The sequence below is a fragment of the Lepidochelys kempii genome, chromosome 3, assembly GCF_965140285.1.
Source record: "Lepidochelys kempii isolate rLepKem1 chromosome 3, rLepKem1.hap1, whole genome shotgun sequence".
Taxonomy (NCBI): domain Eukaryota; kingdom Metazoa; phylum Chordata; order Testudines; family Cheloniidae; genus Lepidochelys; species Lepidochelys kempii.
In genome coordinates, this window is record NC_136382.1 from 17,147,328 (window position 1) to 17,171,303 (window position 23,976).

At 41.4% G+C, this 23,976-nt stretch overlaps 1 protein-coding gene across 4 annotated transcripts in view; it reads left to right on the plus strand.

Annotated features, from left to right (window-relative positions):
- Window positions 1-23,976, plus strand: part of CD2AP (CD2 associated protein) — a 158,566-nt gene that overhangs the window by 26,179 nt on the left and 108,411 nt on the right. The window contains exon 2 of one of the 4 annotated variants that reach the window (XM_073335811.1): window positions 7,146-7,306. The exons of 2 other annotated variants lie outside the window; for them this stretch is intronic. In XM_073335811.1, the coding sequence (XP_073191912.1) occupies window positions 7,146-7,306 (161 nt within the window). Of the gene's footprint in view, window positions 1-7,145; window positions 7,307-13,337; window positions 13,406-23,976 lie in introns of those variants that run through there. One more of the 4 variants, XM_073335812.2, reaches the window with a different exon arrangement.

Genomic DNA, 23,976 nt, shown 5'->3' on the forward strand with positions numbered 1-23,976 from the left:
TTGCCAACATGAGTGGTAGTGTAGATGTGGCCCTAGTGTTGACTGGAGCCACCTATCAGGCACTGTGCACATGTGTTAAGGTTAGGGGGAGTAGAAAGGCAATCATAAACTCTGCCTCTTGTTCCTCAACCTTGTTGTAGATACTTATTCTCTCTCTCCAGAAGAGCTTAGTCGCCACGTGCATAATAAATCTGATTGATTTGCATTTACACCAATGTAAAATTGGAATTAGGCTTAACCTGACCCTTCAACAAGGGTAAGGACTATCTTGTGGTATATGTGGTTAGGATATGGACTTCCCTGTCAGCTGCAGAATGATAACGTCTATTTTGTAGCCCATGTAACAATTGTTGGATGGTAACCACTTTAGATAACTGCCAGTTTTGAACAGCTGATCAAGGATATTGCTCCCTTAAGTTGTCTAGTGATGAGTGCTGATAATTCCTTTTTTGTCTTATTGGAATGGCAGCAAAATGCCATCCAGTAGGAGACTCTTCTCTCAACTGTCTGATATCCATAGCCGAAATTGTAATTATTCATTTATGCTATTCTCATTATGTGTTCTGTCAAAAACATTCCCATTGGAGTTTAGCTATTTTTTTGTTTCTTTGCATTATCTTTTTATCTTAAGGAACAATCCTAGTAGCTATACTTTTCTTCACAGTAGGCAAGTGATATAGGCCAAAGGTGGGATAAATTATTATTAAATAATACAATCTCTGAAATGTTAAGGAGTTTATATTGACAGCTCAGTTATTCAGTAAATAGAGTATCTTACTGACAACATTTAATGCCAGAATATCCCTCCAAGAAGAATTACTTATCAGTCTGACAAGCCCTGCTACATAGGCATTTGTAAGGTTTTCTCTTTTCATTTTGGTTACAAACACTGCTTGGTAACATGCAGCTCAGAGTAGTTGAAATGTTCTTAATGTTACATATAATCAGTTAATCTGGGTTGTGCTACAGGTCAGCAACAGTGAATAGGGTAGTAAAATATATCAAACCAATATGGTCCTCCACTGGTTGCCAAATTTAAATACCTCTTTGCTGCTTAATTTCTCAATAACCTTGAACCACATTCCTTATTTAAAAGAACATTTCAGACACCCACCCATTCAGCAAACTGATCTAGACTATATGTGCACTTGGAACATAAGTGTTGATCATAATATGGCAAACCTATTTCTAAAGCATCCGGTTCACAGAATAATGGAACAGAGAAGGGCCCAGCAGGCCACATTATCGCAGAATGAGGGTTGTGGGTGTCAGAACAGGAGCTCTGGGTGTCAGGACCAGCCCCTGAATGCTGAAGCAGCAGGGCAGTGGTGAGATCTAGCTAGCTCCTTAATCAGCTGAATAGTTTCAGAGAGGGCCTAGTTTCTGAAAACCTTCAGGTAAGGTTCACTCATATTCAAGAGCTAAAACATCTTATTTTTAATGGGCGACACTTATTTCCACTTTCCTATAATAGCTAAATGTTTCAGCAGAATTTATTAAATAGCTTAGTAGGAGCTTTGTGAAAGTACTAAAATAAATAATATAAAATCATCACTGCAGGGATACTCAAAAGTCCTTTAAAGCAGTCATGCAAAGGGCTTTTTTTAAAATCTGAGTTTGTGCTCTTTTTGTTGGCTGCTATATGAAAGGCTAGAAGGGTTAAAATCAATATTAAAACAATGCTCAGAAATATCAGGAACATCAAGTCATGTCGTCTTGAGCTTTTTTTTGGAGGTGGTGTCAGATGTATGTTGGTTGTGAGCATTTTAATTGACAAGATAGGACTGTTGAAAATTCAGCACAGATATTCTTCTGACCTACAGCTTTATCATCCTGAGAAGCTGTCCAGGAGCCACATCAGGTTTTCTGCACGAGTTTGGCCCTTGCAGGAGTCAGAGCAGGCTGGAGGCTACTCTAACTTATTCCAGTGAAGGATTGGCATGGTGTAGCAGAGCTCCTCTGTGGCATGCCCACTACATCAGGAGTGGTGGGGTAGCTGGTTGAGGAGCTATCTGTCATCTTTATGACAGAGGGGAGTTCACCTCTGTTAGCACTTTACAGCCATAATCCATCTCCTTTGCACTAGCCCCTTCGATGAATTGGCTGCTAAAGACTTGATGTTTTAAAGGGATTAATAATGATGATAAATGGAGGACTTTTCGTCAGGCCATCAGGTAGAATTTAGCTAGCCCAGTTGTGGCTGAAAATCTTATTGGTTTGGCTTTGGCAAAATACATTGCTCTGTCCATTTTAGAGGGTTTGTGTTTACTTTGCCCAACTAACCAGTATATCTGTTTTCCTTGTGTGAAGTCTTGGCAGAAGGGCCAAAGAGTACATTGCCATGGAATTTTTTTCTTAAACTTTCTCAGCAGTGCTGACAAAGGTGGGAGATTCTCTTATTCTACTGGTTTCAGAGTAGCAGCCCTGTTAGTCTGTATTTGCAAAAGGAAAAGGAGTACTTGTGGCACCTTAGAGACTAACAAATTTATTTGAGCATAAGCTTTCGTTAGCTACAGCTCACTTCATCAAATGCATCCGATGAACTGAGCTGTAGCTCACGAAAGCTTATGCTCAAATAAATTTGTTAGTCTCTAAGGTGCCACAAGTACTCCTTCTCATTCTACTGAATGCTATGGCTAAAATTTTCAAACTTGAATGTTTAAATCTAGGCACCTAAATAAAAGTGGACTGATTTTTTTTTTTTCAGAAATGGTGAGTACCTCCTGCTCACACCCAATACCTCAGTTCTGTTTATGTACACATAATTAGGTATTTAGATGCACAGTTTTGAGCTGTAAATCCAAAAACTTTGGTATTTATTTGTGGCCTTTTGTCTGTGCAGACTGAGGTGGGTGAGTGGGAAGTCTAGACGCTTTCCCTCAAGGTCAAAGTTGTCTCACAGCTTGTTTTTGGTTTTGGCAAACTCACCTAAATGATGTAAAAGAAATGACGCATTTCTGGCAGAAATCCATAGGAAACTTCTCCGAAGGATAGCAGTGTGGCTTTCAAAATTGTTAGGTGTTGGTTGTGTATTGAAATGATTACCTGCTTCGAATTCTTAAACGATGGCTTTGTCTACACTACACAGCTTTTAGCGACACAGCTGTGTTGTCACAGCCCTGCCGGTAAAAGTTACGCAGTGTAGCTGCTGTTTGTTGGGTCTCCTGCTGACAAAAAACTTCCACCTACAACAAGTGGCGTTTGCGTTGACAAAGCGCTGTTCACACTGGCACCTGTCACGGCAAAACTTGTGTCTTTCGGGCGGGGCAGGGTGGAAACACCTGTGAAAGACAAAAGTTTTGTCGTTCAGTTGCCAGTGTAGACAAAGCCTAAGGAAAGTCTGAGGGGTCGGGAATTTGGATAACAGAACCAAAGTTATATGGGGATCTTGTTGTATGCTTGCTAGCTTTCCATGTTTGTTCAACTGGGAGATTCATCCTTATTGTAGTATGTGATGGTGTGATTGCTACCAAAAAGATTTTTAAAAAATGTATGGGGACACAGAGGTCCAAAGCTTGAGTCAGGGGCATGTTACTATGATGATGATCATAGTTCATTTTGGTGAAATGAATCGATTTTGTTTTTTTTAACAAGAATTCAAGGTATTAAAAAGTGCTTAAATTTTTATGTTTAAAGAGTCCACCTGCATCTGGTTCTTGAATTGTTAGATGTAGTTGTGAAGGAAGATCATTCTGTGCTCTGTGGTGTATTCCTGACACCAGTGTGTAATTCTGTTTTTAACTAGGTTTTCTGTGATTTAACCTACAGGCAGGAAAGGGTAAACTCTACAATCACTAATGGGTGTAGAAGCACTTCTGCTAGAAGTATTTTTAGGTAGGAATTATGAACTCATCGTGGAAGAAACTCCAGGTACTGGTATCTAGGTGGCGCACACATACATTTTCCTATCATTGTTAATCAGTTAAAGATACATTGATGGAAGAAGATCCCAGTGTGAAGCCAAAGATTAGGCGTGGAGAGGATGAAATGGAAAGTTTATGGTTCTTTACAGTTCCACCATCTCAATTTATTAATCTGTCTCTCTCTCCCTCACCCCCACTCCCTTTCTGCATGTGTATCTTGAACTGTGGAGGACACTGAGGCTGGAGTGGGTGATGTTACACCCCATATTCTTCATACAAATATGGTTATGATACAAATATGGCATAACTAAGATATACTTTATGCAAGTTTCAGAGTAACAGCCGTGTTAGTCTGTATTCGCAAAAAGAAAAGGAGGACTTGTGGCACCTTAGAGACTAACCAATTTATTAGAGCATAAGCTTTCGTGAGCTACAGCTCACTTCTTCAGATGCATATCGTGGAAACTGCAGCAGGCTTTATATATACACAGAGAATATGAAACAATACCTATTCCCACCCCACTGTCCTGCTGGTAATAGCTTATCTAAAGTGATTTCCAGCACAAATCCAGGTTTTCTCACCCTCCACCCCCCCACACAAATTCACTCTCCTGCTGGTGATAGCCCATCCAAAGTGATAACTCTTTACACAATGTGCATGACAATTAAGCTGGGCTATTTCCTGCATAAATCCAGGTTCTCACATCCCCCCCACCCCCATACACACACAAACTCACTCTCCTGCTGGTAATAGCTCATCCAAACTGACCACTCTTCAAGTTAAAATCCAAGTTAAACCAGAACATCTGGGGGGGGGGGTAGGAAAAAACAAGAGGAAACAGGCTACCTTGCATAATGACTTAGCCACTCCAAGTCTCTATTTAAGCCTAAATTAATAGTATCCAATTTGCAAATGAATTCCAATTCAGCAGTTTCTCGCTGGAGTCTGGATTTGAAGTTTTTTTGTTTTAAGATAGCGACCTTCATGTCTGTGATCGCGTGACCAGAGAGATTGAAGTGTTCTCCGACTGGTTTATGAATGTTATAATTCTTGACATCTGATTTGTGTCCATTTATTCTTTTACGTAGAGACTGTCCAGTTTGACCAATGTACATGGCAGAGGGGCATTGCTGGCACATGATGGCATATATCACATTGGTGGATGTGCAGGTGAACGAGCCTCTGATAGTGTGGCTGATGTTATTAGGCCCTGTGATGGTGTCCCCTGAATAGATATGTGGGCACAGTTGGCAACGGGCTTTGTTGCAAGGATAAGTTCCTGGGTTAGTGGTTCTGTTGTGTGGTATGTGGTTGTTGGTGAGTAATTGCTTCAGGTTGCGGGGCTGTCTGTAGGCAAGGACTGGCCTGTCTCCCAAGATTTGTGAGAGTGTTGGGTCATCCTTTAGGATAGGTTGTAGATCCTTAATAATGCGTTGGAGGGGTTTTAGTTGGGGGCTGAAGGTGACGGCTAGTGGCGTTCTGTTATTTTCTTTGTTAGGCCTGTCCTGTAGTAGGTAACTTCAAGATATTGTTGGAAAGGTTATGATTTACTGAATGTGATTATCCAATTTGTATGCATGTATCATTTCTGTATCTGAAGTTAGCAATATTGACTTTGTAACAATTACACCTGTGTGTACACTTGGGAAAACGCCCATCAGACAGTAAGCAATCATCCTGAATGAAGCATTTAAGAAGGACAGCAGAACTCTGAAGATACTAATCTCATACTTTTCTGAGGAGTTTCCTGGGATGCTACTCTGATACCACAAGGTCAGGTGATGATGTCACCTGATGCAAAATACTGCCTTGGACGCTGCTGGTACTTTTCCTCTGTAGAGGGATGGGGATCTATCAAAGGCTTCCTGCCTTAGGTAAATCCCTTTTAAGGCTGGGGAGGAGGTTAATGTGGACTCTCCTCCATTGCCTATCCAAGAAGAAAGACTGCTGAAAGTACCTGAGGGGAAAGGCAGGAGTGAGTCCAGACTGAGACAGGGGTCCAGACTGTAAGAAGAGATAACTGGAACTGTAAGCTACAGAAATTCTGCATCCTGCCTAATTCAAGATCTTGGGTGAGAAATTACATTTTGTAACCTGTTCCTTTAGTGAATCAAGCTTAGTTTGCGTGTTTTGTTTTATTTGCTTAGTAATCTGCTTTGTTCTCTTTGCTATCCCCTATATTCACTTAAAATCTGTCTTTTGTAATTAATAAACATTTCTTGTTTATAACATAACCCTGTTTGTGCAATCCATATCTTTGGGGCGGGGGAGGAAGGGGAGAGGTAAGAAGCTGTGCATATCTCTCTTCACATTGAGGGACAGGGTGAATTTTTATGAGCTTGCGCTGTGCAGATTTTTCTGTACAGCGCAAGACAATATACCTTTTAGGTCTGCATTCCAAGGGAGGTGGGCACCCAAGTACTGGGGCAAATCCCTTAAGCTGAATCTTCCCAGAGCTGATCTCAGTGTCTGTGTCTTTCTGCAGCTGGGTGTGGCCCTGCCTTTGTGTGTGCTAGAGGAGGTTTAAGAGACTGGCTCAGCAAGACAGGGTAAAGGGGGCCCAGGCAGGCTCAGTGGTATCCCAGTACATCAGGTGTCCCCTTACAGTTGGACAACCTGTCACAGTGGTATAAACACTCTGCTTGGCAATGGAAAGGCTGTCTTAATGGACATGAGTGAATGAGGTGGTGATTTGTGTAGTTTAACGGAATCATCAGATATAAAACAGAATTTCTAGGCAAAAAATAATAGCCTGTTTATTACCAAACAAGATACAAGTTGGCTATATGCAATTCTCATTGTTTTTGTGCAACAGATGTATGCAGATATATTGCCAGGGTTCCCATGACTAAACTTTGCTGTGTCCAAGTTAAATCTGTTTTCTCCATGCACATTATGCAAACTTTAAACTTAATAGTGTGTGTTTTGTTTTTGGTGCAAATCTGTGATTAACATTTCTTGAACCAAACTTTCAAAGAAGTGTCAATTTTGCAAATAGAACTGTACATGCACTGTTATTTTCAGGCACATAATAAAATCTATGTGCATAGGAGGCAATTGAACATTCATATGAGTGTGTACAAAATCAGATGTACAACGTTTGAAGTGAGGTTCTGAAAAACTGGCCCCTTGTTTACTTAAAAAAAAATTGGTCAAAAGAACTCTTTATTGTGAGGTCCCTCTTATGTATAAATCACTTAATGCAGTACATACAATTAGACATTTAATATTTCCACATGTCTGAGTTAAGCATTGACTCTTTCTTTTCTTCCTTCTCTCAGTTGACTATATCGTGGAGTATGACTATGATGCCATACATGATGATGAGTTAACAATTCGAGTTGGAGAAATCATCAGAAATGTGAAAAAACTAGAAGAGGAAGGATGGTTAGAAGGGGAGCTAAATGGAAAAAGGGGCATGTTCCCTGACAATTTTGTTAAGGTAAGTGACTTGTGTTAATTTCAGTCTATTGCTACCATCACATTGCTGCTCATTTATTATTTAAATAATATATTAATTGAAATTGCATAGCATTTACATTGGTATCAAGATAAATTTTTGTGGACATTTTACGTGGATTTTTTTACTGATCTAATTCTTCAGTGTTTTTTAAAAATGCTTTTCATGTTTCAGAATAAAGTTAAAAGTAATAATGGTGCTGTCTATTCACTTTCACTTCAGCAATTTTACATCTGTATATTTCTTTTTCCAATTGTGCCCATTTTCTGTTGTTTGTACTTGGGGCATTGCTGTGACAACGTAATTAAATAAAACATAAATATATTACTGTGAAATTTTTTAAAAAGAAGCTTTACTTTTATTTTTAGCCTTGAGGGGAAAAGAGGAATGCCTAATTTTAGCCTGAGTCCAAATGGTTTTTGCTTGCTTCTTACAAAGTACTTTGTACCTCCAGTAGGATGACTGATAAATCCAGTGTCAAACACTCAACTGTTCCAATATGGTACATTACATCACTTATATTCCATGTCGTGGTCTTGATCTTTAATGTATGTTGGTTCCTAATGCACTTTTGAAATTTGAAGATTGTCTAATCTGCTAGCTGTTTACTTGCCTGGTTCAGATCAGAGCATTCCTTGCTGAGAAGTGACACTTCATTTTGTGCTTTCTGATTTTTGACTGTCTCTGTAGGATTCTTTGGTTTAATCTTTCCAGTTTTAGAAATTATGATAAGAGAGTTTAGACAAGATTCTTTTCTTACTGTCTTGTGAAGTATAATTTATATTTAGTTTCTTTAAAAAACAGAACTCGGTGCAGACTTGTAATATGCCGATCACTATGTTTTGGTGTCTTAAAATTTAACAGGAAACTAGTTTAGTGTTTAAGTTAATTAAATATCTTAAACTTTGGTAAATTTTTCTATTTTGATTTGTTGTTGAAATAGCAAAATGATTGGCAATTCCACACTTTATGCTGAGAGGAATTTTCAAAATATTCCTCTTGAGATAATTTAGTTATTTAGTAGTGGTCTTTTTTTTTTTTTCCTCCTGTTTTTTTTTTTTTTTTTATTGAGAGATAAAGGAAAATGCAAAAAACTACAACAAACACAATGAGCTGCTATAATTCCAGTTTGCAATATCACTTTGGCCCAACATATTTTCTGTAAGTACAGATGGATACCTTACAGAGATTTGTTTTTATTATATAATACAATTCTTTGAATTTACAGCACTTAGTAAACATTAGTGAGTTTTTTTATTCCTTCCTATAGAGGTGGTGTGAAACTATTACAATTGTTATATATATGAGGTATCTGAGTGACTTCTCTAATGACATACAGGAAGACAGTGGCAGAGATAGGAATAGAAACCAGGTGTCTGACTGGTCTTGTGGCTAAACCACAATACCATCTTTCTTACTAACTGCAAAGCAGAGGTGACTAGGGTTGGTTTGGGTCTATGGTTACGTCAACAGATTCATTTTTTTTACTACTGTGTGTGTGTGTGGTTTGGCTTTAAATAGGTGTTTTCATTTGGTTTGTGGATGGAGTTTTTGTTCCGAATATGTTCACTGTACCTCTGCGATGAAACATTTGATATGGCTGCTTTAGGACACTGAATAATCTCTCAGCTGGATTTTGTTGGACTAGAAACAGATTTTTGAAATCAAATTAGTATTTGTCTGCTTAGTTCTATATATTTATGTATATAACTTATGCTGGTGCCTGTGTAGATAGAATTAGTGTTCTGAATTAGGAATGGACTTCAGTGATACGGTTTCACTGTTTGGAGACCTTGGGTATTTGACAAAGTGGGAGGGAAGTTGATGGAGGAATTCCTTCCAACCCAGTTTACTGTTTTCAGGTGGTGTATGGAGATATTTTGCCTGAGTATTATAGATAGATAAACGCTCAGTTTCTAGGGCAATCAGTAAGGCTGCTTTCATGAATTCTTCCATTTATTCACAGAATGTATTGGCACAGGCTACACAAACTTTACTATTCTGCGTCTCCCCTGGAGGGGACTATTTCTCCATAATGATTAGAAGGGGAATTTTAGTCTTCGTGGCTCATATACCCCTTCGTCTCCTTGTGGAGGTTACCAACAAAGGTACTGCCTCACAAAGTGGGATGGCCCTTTAAGGGAGCTGGCCTTAGTCCAAATTGTGACTAATTTGCTACATCCCATGTGATGGATAATGGGTTTGAGGCTAAAGAAGAGGTGATAGACTATAGGTCATCTGGTCATCAGATAAGAAAGCCAGCCAACAGTTCAGTTTGTTAGTGAGACCTGCAGGGAGCAGGAAGGCACCTGCAAGAGACCCAAACTCAAACCTATGGTCAGAGAAAAGGACTGTCCGTATACCAAGTAGGTAGAAGACCTAAAGGTGCCTGTTGTGTGGGCAGGGGTGGCGACCTTATGAGGAAGAGACTTAGGCCAGGTCTACACTACAGGGTTAAGTCAACCTAAGTTATACAACTCCAGCTAGGTGAATAATGTAGTTGGAGTTGACGTAGCTTAGGTCGACTTATTGCGGTATCTACACCACGCTGGGTCAACGGGAGAAACTCTCCTCTGGACTTACCTTATGCATCTCGTTCTGGTGGAGTACCGGAGTTGACTGGTGAGCAATCTGTGATCGATTTAGCGGGTCTTCACTAGATCTACTAAATCGACCCCTGGTGGATCAATCACTGCAGAGTCGATTCATGGTAAATGTAGACATGCCCTTTGTAGTGGCTAGGTAAGAGGACCTGGCTTAGCTGCGTAGATTTGTATTGGATTGTTTAGGTTTTGAACAATAAACCTATCCTTGAAGAAAGAGTAAATTCTACTTCTTTGGGAGCTTTATTTGATGCTTTATATGGACCACTTATGATTTTTTCAGTGTATATACGTTGGATGGAGCCAGTCATATAACCCACTGTACAGGTATTGTATAGTAACTCTGTCATTACTGACCTAGGATGGATTAGGATTTGAAGACAAGAGCTGTATATAACACCCTCACCCAATCGCTTGCCCTTGTTGTATAAGATGTTCTAATATACAGTAACGAGAGGCTGTCGAGCTTTGTAAAGAAGCTCTGATAAAACCAGACAGCTTTTCAGTACATTTTCAAATGCTTGCTGCTTTTAGACAAATTATACATAATTTACCAAAAACCCTCATCTGCATCAAAACATCTGGAAAAAGATGGGGGGAAAAATTGGTCCAGGCTTGCTGGCTGTTACCAATTTTGTCAGTGTACTTGTCTGTCTCTTATTAATCATGTCAAATAGGGAAATAATCCTCTTGCCTGGAAGCCAAGGACAATTCACAGCTGCTGCCAGGCTTCTTGCCTGCCTGAAGGACAATCAAAATGTCAATCAGAGGATTATGGTGTATAGCTCCTTGATGTGTTGGATGCCCCAGATCCTGGTTGTATCAGCATCACAGCTGAAACAGATCATGTTTTTTCCTTCTGTGCTCTGTTATGAGATAGGAGTGGCACAAATGTGTCGCTAAATCTACCATAGCCCAAATTCTTTCTAACTAATTACAGCTTTTCGTCAAAGCTTAAGCAAGTGGCCTGAAAAAGTGATATTGGGACTTGTTCAGTATCTGTGAAAATCATTTAACTGATTTCGGTGCCCAGCTTTGTGCACCTGTGTTTGGAAAATATTGCTTGGTGCAAATAAACGTAATTACTATTTTTGGTCTTTGTCAAAGAGCGGTATTTTTATAGTTTTTAAGTGGGTTTAATCTTATTTAGGGTCATTTAGAACCCCAAAGGAATTCTGGTAAACTAATCTGGTTAGTCTAGTGGGGAGTAGCATTTGGATTGTTAATATTTTTGTGGGGTATTTAAACTCATTAATCTCACAGAATACTAGGTTTGTGTGAGATCTAGACTAATAGATGGCTCTCTGCTATTAAAGCTGTAGTAAAGAGAGCACAGGTTAGCTGACACATCCTATTTGCAGAGTTATAAGATTAGTGACAGTATTGCACAAACAAGGAAGTGAATAATTATGTTAATTTCAAATGTCAATGCAAACAGAGAAAAAAAATGTTGAAAGTGTATTTCATGGATGGTACAGTGATGATGACACGGAGAGTGCCCTTGCATATGCTGTCAGCAATTATGCAAGGATCTCTGTTGCTCCTAGCACAGTCACAGTTTTCCTCTTGCACCTGCACAATACTTATATATGCAGGTAAACATCCTGAAGAAGGGCAGAAGTCCAGGTGAGCTCAGTGATGCCTGGCCACTAGAGTGCCAGCTGGTAATAGTCACTCCCTGCAGGTTTGACTCCTGTTTTGGCCACACTTCCCTGACACTGCGTGCTTGTGTTGCTGGCTTGTTTCCATGCAATAACATTATTTTGTGTATGAGGAAGAGAGCACAGGATTATCAGCTGGCCCTGTTGGGGGAAGCTGGGCTGCCTACGGAGCCTGCATAGTGTAATAAGATAGTAAAATCTGTGTGCCAGTGTTGCATGCAGGACCACCATAAAAAATAGATACAGGCAAAAATGTTTGGCTGACGAAAAAGGGCAATTTGATCCAGGAAACACATTTTGGAGCCTGTGAGGTATTGCAAATGCTGGGTGTTAAAAGGAGAACTGAAATAATGTGGGAATCTTAGTGATCTTAGAACTAAAGAAGAGTACGGGTGGCTGAATAATGTGTTGCGATCCAGTACACAAGTTTACTTAAACACGGTAGGTAGGAGTTACTAAACGTTTTAGCTGTAGATTTTAAAAGAAATCTTTTTTGTTTCTCATTCATTATGGAGTAGTGATGTATTCCACAAAGTGCAGTGAAAGTGATCTTTAGGTACACTTCACCTCCTTTTGTCTTTAATCACATGTAATAAGGTGCAGCTCCATAATCCTTTAAATATCCTACAAAGGGTTTATATACGGCTTGTTGACACAGGCTGCACTTTTGTTTGTGTATGATATTGCGTAATTCCTTTAGAGGCACATGGCTTTCCGACTTCAAAAAATGTTAGGAACCTCTTATTTGGACATTCTTAAGCAGTATATTGTTACTTCGTTTTGTTTTTCCTGACCATTGGGTCTACTGTTTACTCCAGACATACCTTTTTTTCATGATAGTTATTTAAAATTGAGAACTCTCTAAACTCCTTTGAGACACTCAACTTGAACTCTGATAGGTTTTGTATGTTCTGTTTTTAAATCAAATAATAAATGTACCCCTGTCCATTTTTTTGGTTTTAGAATCATATTTTCCTATTTAAAAACACCTAGTTGTGTTGTGGAAGACCTACCTACGCACCCATGGAAACGTATTGTACAGGGAAAGAAGTGACACCATGCATTTAACAATATGGTACATGCAGAAAATGGGGGGGGGGAGGATTTGGGGGGATCTTTATTCTCCAGTTTCTTTCAGGTGTTACTTATAACAATAGTAGGTTAAAAATTTGACAAATTATTTATATATAATATTTTATTTTATCTGGGGTTCCTTCCAGAATCTGGAAATTCCTGAGATTTGATTAGTTTATTGTGCACTTATCTGGTCAAGCAGCAAGAATATTATTTTTCAAAAAATCTTTTGACTATAGAAAGAGTTGCCCAATACTTAAAATATAGCAAGGCAAAAGAGCCTCAGATTTTACTTATATTAATCTCTGAATTAAATGATTGCTAATTTTCATATGTTAGTAGTAGAACTAGTTTGATCATTTGCTCAAGGCAGTCGTCTGAGGGAGGAGCAACAGATGGATTTATTAGCAGTTTCTGTGAGTTAAGGTAGACAAGCTTATTGAACAGATGGAGGCGATACTTTGGCTATATAAACATACTACCTTTTTGAGTGTATCTCTGGTATGCACCATTTCGCTCTGGTAGCTCACTCTGGAGGACAAATCTGCAGCAGAACTATGTTGGAGAAGAGAATTTTTTTTTTTCCTGCACAGGTGCATGCAGCTGCCTTTACAAACTTAGAACTGAGCCAGGAACCTTTTCAGGTTAATACATGAACTTTGCTCAGTACAGCATTTTTCTTCCTGCCTCAAAACAAAAAAACAAACATTGGGTGTGTTCAAGCAAATATGCCTTTGGAAACGGTAAACTCATTTATTTCTTTATCTCAGTGCTCTTGGAATGAAATATTTAAAAACTTTCACATTAGGGAGTGTCAGGAGTGATTAACTATGTAGTTGTGTTTCAGAGTAGCAGCCGTGTTAGTCTGTATCCGCAAAAAGAAAAGGAGTACTTGTGGCACCTTAGAGACCAACAAATTTATTTGAGCATAAGTCTCTAAGGTGCCACAAGTACTCCTTTTCTTTTTATGTAGTTGTGGAGTCATTCCAGCTTAAACATTTGGTTTAATTCACTTAGCAGTCAAAATACTGTACTCAGTGTAGTCCTAGGAAGTGTTTTTGTGTTAGATATCTGGGGCTCTGGGATGTTTGTTCTAAAAAATATTTGTTAGGTTTCTTTGTATTTTATTTTGCATTGGGTTAATTCACCTTCTTTGCAATATATTTGCACACTTAAGAATTATACTGAACTGTGATATCTGTCTGAAGGATATTTATTGATATTTCTAGAGACATGGTAACATTTCTTCCCTCATTTTGTGATCTGGAAGTTTACTAGCATTTTCCTTTGTTTAAAATAAGTGTCTTTGTGAGACGAAGCTGTATTTTGTGGCATTTTAACTAAACCTTCATTGATGGTATTTTATTAAATATGACGAAGAACATGCTGTTAGTGAGTACAAAGAAGAAGTCTTAGCTGAGAAGTGTTTTCAAATGTAATGTCTCCTCCGTAAATCTCTTCTTTAAAAAGAGAAAATTGAATTTACCCAGGGCTTGAAACAGGAAGTCTGGGATCAAGAGGACTTTTTATGAACATGCTGGACCAGAGATATTGTTTTCTGTTAATGTTAAATACTAGAGCAAACACTTTTTAAAAAATAAGGTGCCTTCTCGGCCTGGTATAAAAATTTTTTATTTTTATATTCCTATTTGCTACAAAGATTTTTAACGTATCCAGAAGCAAAAAGAATCCCCAGAGGAATTCCCTAATTATTTTATTAAAAATCTATCTTGGGACACAGAGGAATTTACAGTAAAGGAGCTTTCCTCAGTGACCAGAGGAGCACAGGAATCTTATAATTCCAATTGGAATTTTTCATGATGACATCTGTATGACTCACACACGGAGAGTATGTGTCTAACTGATTTTTTTTCATGGTTTAAGGTGTGAAGGGACATTAGATCGTCTATTCTGACCTCCTGTATGTCATAGGTAGGGCCCTTTGTTTTCGTTTTTTTTTTTTTTTCCCCGGGAATTTATCGGTGTGTGTTACCACAACAAAACAGGTGAAAATCAGTGCAAAAAACGTAATTATTTTTCTGGGTAAATATTAGGGTTTATTTTGGTGGAAGGAAAGAGGGGGAAAAGTATTCAGTAGATCAATGTTTTGAATTCCGTTCATCAGTGTGGTTTGCTGCAGAACTAAAACAGAACTCAAAACACAATTCCACTTCTGAGTTTAAGAAAACCATACATCTCAAATCCCCAAATAAAACTTTTCATTTGAATAAACAATTTACTGTTGTAGACTTAAAACTTTTAGTTTATAAATATTTACATTTAATAATCGAGCCACACTATTTGCATCATGTAAACTCAACTTCATCCTTTTCTCCTTTTTTTGTTTTTTAAAACTTTTGAATACTTCCTTGTGTTCTGAAACATATTCTGAGACAAATATTTGTTTTCTTCCCATTTTAATGTGTTACATATTTGAACAAATTGAAATGTGTATGTGGTGGGTGTGAGATTCATCAGTACGTTCAGATTCGCACGCACTTCAGAGCTTGCATGCGTGCCTGTTTGTTGTGTGTATCTTCTAGACTTATACATAGCCTTAATGCAAGAGGCATCTTTGCATATACACAGACGTTTTATCGTATTACATATATCATGCAATGTACTGTATTTTCCTAATAAAACAAGTCTTTTTAATATGTTTGATACAAAAGGTGGGTGAAAATCAGAAAAAAAACTGAATTAATACTTTTTGTAAAACCTGGGAATTTTCCTGTAAAAATTGTTTTGAACTGACAACAAAGGGGCTTAATCATAGACCATTGATTTTCTGCGAGATATATTGAGCCTAAAGACTTCAGTTAGTCCAAAACTGCTTGCTTTTCTTTTTTTCCACCTAGTTCACAACTTACGGCATTTTGCTCTTACCTAGGGAATTTATATGGCCCCCATCATCATAGTATCTGAGTGCCTCATAATCTTTAATTTATTTAGCCTCACAACCCCCCTTTTTTGAAATAGGGATATACTGTTATCCCTGTTTGTACAAATGAAGAACTGGGGCACAGAGAGGTAAAGTGACTTGCTCAGTGTCACACAGGAAGTCTGAGACTGAGCATTGTTTATTAAGTGACAGAGTTTAAGGTCAAACTTCTAGTTTAAGGTCGTCAGGAAATTCTCATAAGTGGAACAAAGGCAATTAATTGAATTCTAGAAATGATAATTTTGCTACATGGCTATGTGTGTGTTTTGTAGGCTGCTCTTTGCAGATGTACTTAAGATTTGCATCAGACCAGCCTTAACCTATCAAACACGATTGGTGGGCTTGGACTGAGTTCTCTTCTCTTCTTGTCTTAAAGCACTGGAGGCTAGTGCTGGCTTTTTCACTGAGGGGAAAATCGGATGTAAATGCTGGAAAAACTAGTCTGTACCAATCTGTATAGATTGGTGGATAGATGGTGGGCTGTGTTCTGAATTTAGAAGTTTCCATGGGGAAGAGAAAGGAATCTACCGTATATACTCGTTCATTAACCCATTTGTTTATCAGCTAACCCTGCCCCCCAATATGGATAGGTGAAAATGGCAAAAACTGTATGACCCTTTCATAAGCCGACCCTATATTTCAGGGGTTGGCAAACTTTGACTTCCAGCCCATCAGGGTAAGCTGCTGGCGGGCCGGGACGTTTTGTTTACCTGGAGCGTCTGCAGGCATGGAGCCCCTCAGCTCCTTGTGGCCATGGTTTGCTGTTCCCAGCCAATGGGAACTGCGGGAAGTGGTGCAGGTCGAGGGATGTCAAAACAGAGGTTGCCTGCTTGTGTGGTATTGGTGGCTGCAGATCAGTCGCAAGTCCAGATGCCCACGTTTCCCCTTCCTCTGAAGCCACCAGAGTTTTTCTGCCTGGAGACGCTGCCTCAGGAGCAGGTCCTATCTATGGCTCAGCTAGCAGCCTTGTCATCATCACTGAACGAGGTGGTGCTTCCATCCAAAGGACTTCAAGGCATACCAGGACCTTTTACTCCCTATTGCCATGTGTCTTGGTATTCAAGTGGAGTTTCTCCAGGAGAATACCCATAAACTCATTGACATTCTCCAGCCCTCTGTCCCTGGGAGGGTGGCCCTTCCACTTAACAATGTGCTTCTCAAGCCTGTGAGAGCTGTTTGGGGTATGCTGGCCTTGGTACCGCCGGTAGTCTGACACTTCGAGAAGCACTATTTTGTGCCCGTTCAGGGATATGAGGCCACCTGGCCCCGAACTCCCTGGTGGTCATGGCGGTGAACGACAGAGTCTGGAAGGGCTGGTTCAAATCCACCCTCAAGGAGAGAGACTCTAAGCACCCGGACCTTTTAGGCAGAAAGATAAATACTACCTCTTCGCTACTGCTGAGGATCGCGAACCAGCAAGCTTTGCTGGCCAAGTATGACTTTCTTAATTAGTCGGTTATAACCAGATTTGAAGAACAATTGCTTGGGGCTTCTTATGAGGCATTTCGAGCATTTTTATGAGGGCTGCTTGGTGGCCAAAATGTCTCTGCAGCCTGCCCTTGATATTGCTGACACTTGGGTCAGGGCAATGGCCTTGGCAATTACTATGCGGAAGGCTTCCTGGCTCCAAAACTTGTGACTCTCTCTGGATGTCCAGCAAGCTATTGGGGAGTTGCCTTTTGAGTCCATTTTCAGACAGGATTGATGAAACCCTGCATTCCTTTTAAGGATTTGAGAGCTACTTTAAGGTCTTTGGGGGTGGTATATACTATGCCATTATGGGACACAGCATCCTTTTCTGCAGCCCTTCCATTGAGACAGTGAGACTACCCCAGAAAGAGGGACAAGTCTTTTAAGAGGAAGCATTCTGGTTCAGGGCCTGGCTGGTCTGTGTGCCCTCCCTCAGTGCCAGCTAAACACCCATTTTCACTGTTGGGTCCAGAGCACTGTTCCAGTTATTCTTCCTCCCTCATTGTCCCCCCGTTAGTTTGGGGACAGGCTGGCCCGCTTTTACAATGCCTGGGTCTCGATGACCTCTGATAGCTGAGTCCTAGGCAGTGTCAGATGACACGACGCCATCCAGTTACTCTCTATGCCCCCTCACCACCCTTTTCCTATCTTTCTTCAGGGATCCCTCTCACAAGACACTGCCCTTTGAGTAGGTCAGCTCTCTACTAGTGTTGCGAGTGGTGGAGGAAGTTCCATGAGAACACCAGGGTCATGAGTTCTACTCCCAGTATTTCCTGGTACCAAAATCCAAGGGTGGGATGAGGCCCATCCTGCTGATTCAACAAATTAATCAAATATGTGAGGTTCCACATGGTCACTCTGTCCTCCCTGCGTTGTCTCAGAATGACTGGTTCACTGCTTTGGACCTTCAAGACTCATACTTTTGTGTGGTCATTTGACCAAGTCACAGGAAGTTTCTTTGCTTCATGGTAGGAGACTGCCACTTTCAATACATTGTTCTCCTGTTTGGCTTCTCTTCTGCTCCCCATGTCTTCACCAAATGCATGGTGGTGGTCATGGCTTACCTCAGGTGGAAGGGAATCCATATCTTCCCCTACCTCAATGACTAACTGCTGAAGGGCAGGTCCAGAGAGGAGGTGCTCAGCTATGTTGACACCACACTGTTTACGCAACTATTTGGGATTAATTCTAAACACTGTGAAATCAATCTTAGCTCCCAGTCAACATATAGAGTTTACTGGGGCCCTCTTAGATTCCACGAGGTCAATGGCATTTCTGCTGAGTGATCACTTCCAGGTAATTTGACAGCTGTCTCAGTCTGCAGTCAGAACTGTCCATGACAGTCCACGTATGTCTGAGCCTGTTGGGCCACATGGCTGCTTGCAGGTTACGTCTTTGTTGTCTTCAAATGTGGCTCAGGACAGTTTACCACTCTGCATTGCATTCTCTGGAGGGGTTGGTTTTCCTTCCTCCATCAGTCCTGGAGTCCTTGCACTAGTGAGAGTCCCCATGCAATGTGTGCCAAGGGGTCCACTGTGCTTGGTCCTCTCCAAACAAGTCATTGGTTACCAACATATCCCTTATGGGTTCGGGGGCGCATCTGGACTCGTTGAGGGGGTAGGGCTTCTGGTCGGAACAGGAGGCCTTGCTCTACGTCATTGTGCTGGTTCTTTGGGCCATCCACAACGTGTGTTGTGCCTTCTGGGACCATATCAGGCATTCAGTAGTTCACATCCTCACCAACAATACCACTGTGATGTACTATGCGAAAAAAGAGTAGGGAGCCCACTCCAAATCACTTTGCCTGGAGGCAGTCAACCTGTGGCAGTTCTGCATCTAAAAAGACATCACCCTGATAGCTACCACTTAGCGAGGGTGCAGAACCGCCTTGCATATCATCTCAGCAGGTTTTTCTCCCTGAGCCACAAATGGTCCTTGAGGGTGGAGGTCTTTCGGATGGTTTTTGCCGTGTGGGTTATCCCCATGATTGACTTCTTCATGGTGAGTGAAAACAGGAAGTTTTATCTATTCTGCTCTTGGAAGGGGCTAGTCTGGGCTCCTTCTCTGATGCTTTCCACTGCAGATGGCAGTCGATTCTTCTGTACACATTTCCTCATGTCCCAGTCATTGCCAAGCTCAGGGTGGATTGAGCCAACATGGCTGAGACAGTGCTGGTTCTTGGACCTCCTCACTCTGTCAGGTTACCCTCCTATGCTGCTTCGTCTCCTTCCTTACCTCCTCACACAGGACTGGGGCTGGATCTTGCATCCAGTGATACATCCTGCACCTTACGGTGTGGCTGCTGCATGGGTGAACAAGGGGAAAGTGCTGCTTGGAGGCTGTCCAACAGGTCCTACTTAACGGTAGGAAGCCTTCCACTAAAATATCTTACTTGGTTAAATGGAAGAGGTTTTCCGTGTGGTCTTTGTTCTGTGGGGCCCATCTGGTGGAGACTTCCATCCAGGACATATTGGAGTATCTGCTGTACCTTCAGGGAGCAGGTTTAGTAGTCAGTTCTCTGAGAGTGCACTTGGCAGCAATATTAGCGCTTCATCCACTTATCCAAGGAAAATCAGTTTTCTCCAATACTACAGTGATGAGATTTTTTGAAAGGACTTTTCTGCCCACATCCTCCAGTCCAAGAGCTGGTTTTCTTGTGGGACCTGAACATGGTTGTAGCAGCTCTAATGGGGCCTCTGTTTGAGCCCCTGGCTTATTGTCCGCTGCCGCTACTGTTTCGGAAAACAGCATTCTTGATAGCCATTATCTCTGGCAGGAGGGTGGGTGAGTTGCAGACCCTGACGGTGGGGCCTCCTTGCATGTAGTCCTTCGGAGACAAGGTTATGCTCTGGCCACACCAGAAGTGTGTATCCAAGGTAATCTCTCAACTTCATTTAAACCAGGAGATGTTTTTTCCTGTATTTTTCCCCAAGCTGCATTCCTCCCCAGAGGAGCAATGTCTCCACATGTTAGACGTTAGATGCTGTCTAGCTTTGTATCTGGACAGGACTGAACAGTTCCATGCTTCGCCTCATCTGTTTGTATTATATGTGAACTGCATGAGGGGACAAGTGGTCTCTGCGCAGACCATCTCCAGATCAATAACGTCTTGTATCAAGACTACATATGAGATAGTGTCGGCTATGCCTCCTTAGCAGATACAGGCACATTCAACGAGAAGACAGGCAATGTCACTAGCATTCCTCAATGACGTTTCCATATTGGACGTTTTGTAGGATGGTCACATGGTTGTCCATATATACGCTTACGGACCATTATGCTATCACTGCTTCTTCCAGAGTGGATGGTAATGTCAGAAGAGAAGTACTGTGTTCCTTACTCAGATAGAGTACAAGCCCTGCCTCTGGTTGTGGGTACTGCTCACTAGTCACCTACTTCGAATAGATGCAGACATGTATTCCAAGAAGAAGAAACAGTTACTTGCTGTAACTGGTTTTTCAAGATGTGATGCAGATATATATTCCACGAGCCACCTTTGTCCCCTCTGCATCAGAGTCCTCTCCTGAACTTTTGGTGGGAAGGAAGTGAAGGGTGTTGGAGCAGTGACACCTCATATATCCAGGGGAGGGTCTTCAAATACAATGAGCAAGTGCTGCCCATCTATAGCACACACCTACTTTGGAATACAGTAAGTAACCATTTCTTTCATCTTGTCCCAATTTAATCTTTTAAGGTATGCAGGCTCTATATGTATTGATTGTCCTTTCTGTTTTTTCTTAGCATGAGGCTAGTGCCACCACATCTAATTAGCTATTTATGCCTTTTATACTGTGTTCATCATTATAGTATGTGAACTCCTTACATTCAGGTGACTTTTTTATAAAGCGTAAACCTAGTCTAGTTTTCTCTCTCTACCTTGAGGCAGACGTGATTTTTTTAATGTCTCCTCCTCATTCCTACTCCCCATCCCACTTATTTTTTTATTTTATTTGTTGTGGTGGTGGGAAAGCTGAAATAGAAGTGAGTTTTACTCTGTGATCTGAAAGTGATCACTATTGCTTGAGCCAACTGCTAAGAAAGAAAACTCCTGTTTCTCTGTGTCATTTCACTCTAGAGGTGGACCGTTTCATGTTTCCTTGCATTTCGGAGGGCCAAAAGAAGCGTGCTGTCTTGCTGGCACACCACTCTATTGAAGGTTCGTTGTCCCTAGCCTGATTCTTGCTTGCATATTTATACCTGTCTCTGGAAATTTCCACTACATGCATCCGACGAAGTGGGGATTCACCCATGAAAGCTTATGCTCCAATGCGTCTGTTAGTCTATACGGTGCCACAGGACTCTTTGCCGCTTTTACAGATCCAGACTAATACGGCTACCCCTCTGATGCTTGACACCATGCAAGGCACTGCATTTAGCCATATGGAGTGGAAATCCATCAACCTCATGAAGCAACTTGCACAGATACAGACCGATATCATCTTCCTTTCCAAATGCAAACGGATGGACATCATACCAAACGGACTGAAGGTGAAAAATCCATTCCTATCTACATACTACACAGACCACAGTGAGAGATTATGGCATACACTATCAAAGAAACTGAGGAACTACCTGATCAGCATCCTATACAGCAAACAGGAAAACATCAAAAAAGAGCTCTCCAACCTGGAGACTCTCATAAATAACCAACCTTCCATACAAACGGACTTTACTAAAATAATACAGGAGATCTACATTACACACTTCACCTCTCTCCAAAGGAAAAAGGACTGTAAGCTGTCTAAAATCCTACCTGCCACACGGGGCCACAACAGTGGTACCCCAACTCACCCAGCAATATCCTCAATCTATCCAGCTACACACTCAGCCCAGCAGAAGAGTCTGTTCTATCTCAGGGACTCTTTCTGCCCCGCCACCCCCCAAACATGATACAGTTCTTCAGTGATCTGGAAGCCTACTTTTGCTGTCTCCGACTCAAAGAATACTTGCAAGATAACACTGAAGAGCACACTGATACCCTCCCACCAATAGCACAAGAAGAACAACTCCACATGGGCTCCTTCTGAGGGTCGAAACGACAGTCTGGACCTATATATAGAATGCTTCCGCCGATGTGCACAGGCAGAAATTGTGGAAAAACAGCATCGCTTGCCTCATAACCTAAGTTGTGCAGAACACAATGCCATCCATAGCCTCAGAAACAACCCTGACATTATGATCAAAGAGGCTGATAAACGAGGTGGTGGTGTCATCATGAACAGGTCTGACTACCAAAAGGAGGCTGCCAGACAATTCTCCAATACCAAATTCTACAGGCCACTTTCCTCAGATCTCACTGAGGAATACTCGAAGAAACTGCACTATCTACTCAGGATACTCCCTACACTAACACAGGAACAAATCAACATACCCTTAGAGTCCCGACCGGGGTTATTCTGTCTACTACCGAAGATCCACAAAGCCGGAAACCCTGGACGCCCCATCATCTCGGGCATTGGCACTCTCACTGGAGGACTGTCCGGATATGTGGACTCCCTACTCAGGCCCTACGCCAATAGCACTCCCAGCTATCTCTGTGACACCACTGATTTCCTGAGAACACTACAATGCATTGGTGATCTTCCAGAAAACGCAATCCTAGCCATGATGGATGTAGAGGCTCTCTACACAAACATCCCACACACAGATGGAATACAAGCTGTTAGGAACAGTATCCCTGATGATGTCACAACACAACTGGTTGCTGAGCTCTGTAACTTTATCCTCACGCACAGTTATTTCAAAATTGGTGACAATATATACCTCCAGACCAGTGGCACCGCTATGGGCACCCGCATGGCCCCACAATATGCCAACATTTTTATGGCTGACATGGAACAACCTTCCTCAGCTCTCGTCCACTCATGCCCCTTCTCTACCTATGTTACATTGATGACCTCTTCATCATCTGGACCCATGGGAAGGAAACCCTGGAAGAATTCCACCATGATTGCAACAGCTTTCACGCCACCATCAACCTCAGCATGGACCAATCTACACAGGAGGTCCACTTCCTAGACACCAAGGTGCAAATAAGTGACGGTCACGTTAACGCCACCCTATACGGAAAACCCACCAACCGCTATGACTACCTTCATGCCTCCCAGCTTCCACCCTGGACACACCACACGATCCATTGTCTACAGCCGAGCGCTGAGGTACAACTGCATTTGTTCCAACCCCTCAGACAGAGACCAACACCTACAAGATCTTCAAGCATTCTCAAAACTACCTATGAGGGGAAATAAGGAAACAGATTAACAGAGCCAGATGTGTACCCAGAAGCCACCTGCTGAAAAACCAGCCCAAGAAGGAAACCAACAGAACTCCACTGGCCATCACATACAGTCCTCAGCTAAAACTTCTCCAACGCATCATCAGTCATCTACAACTCATCCTGGACAACAGTCCCTCACTTTTTCACAGGCCTTGGGAGGCAGGCCAGTCCTTGCCCACAGACAACCTGCCAACCTGAAGCATATTCTCACCGGCAACTACACACTGCACCATAGTAACTCTAACTCAGGAACCAATCCATACAACAAACCTTGATGCCAACTCTGCCCACATACCTATATCAGCGACACCATCACAGGACCTAACCAAATCAGTCACACCATCACTGGTTCATTCACCTGCATGTCCTCCAATGCAATATACGCCATCATGTGCCAGCAATGCCACCCTGCTATGTACGTCGGCCAAACTGGACAGTCCCTACGTAAAAGGATAAATGGACACAAATCAGATATTAGGAATGATAATATACAAAAACCTGTAGGAGAACACTTCAACCTCGCTGGACACACAATAGCAGATTTAAAAGAAGCTATCCTGCAGCAAAAAAACTTCAGGACCAGACTTCAAAGAGAAACTGCTGAGCTTCAGTTCATTTGCAAATTT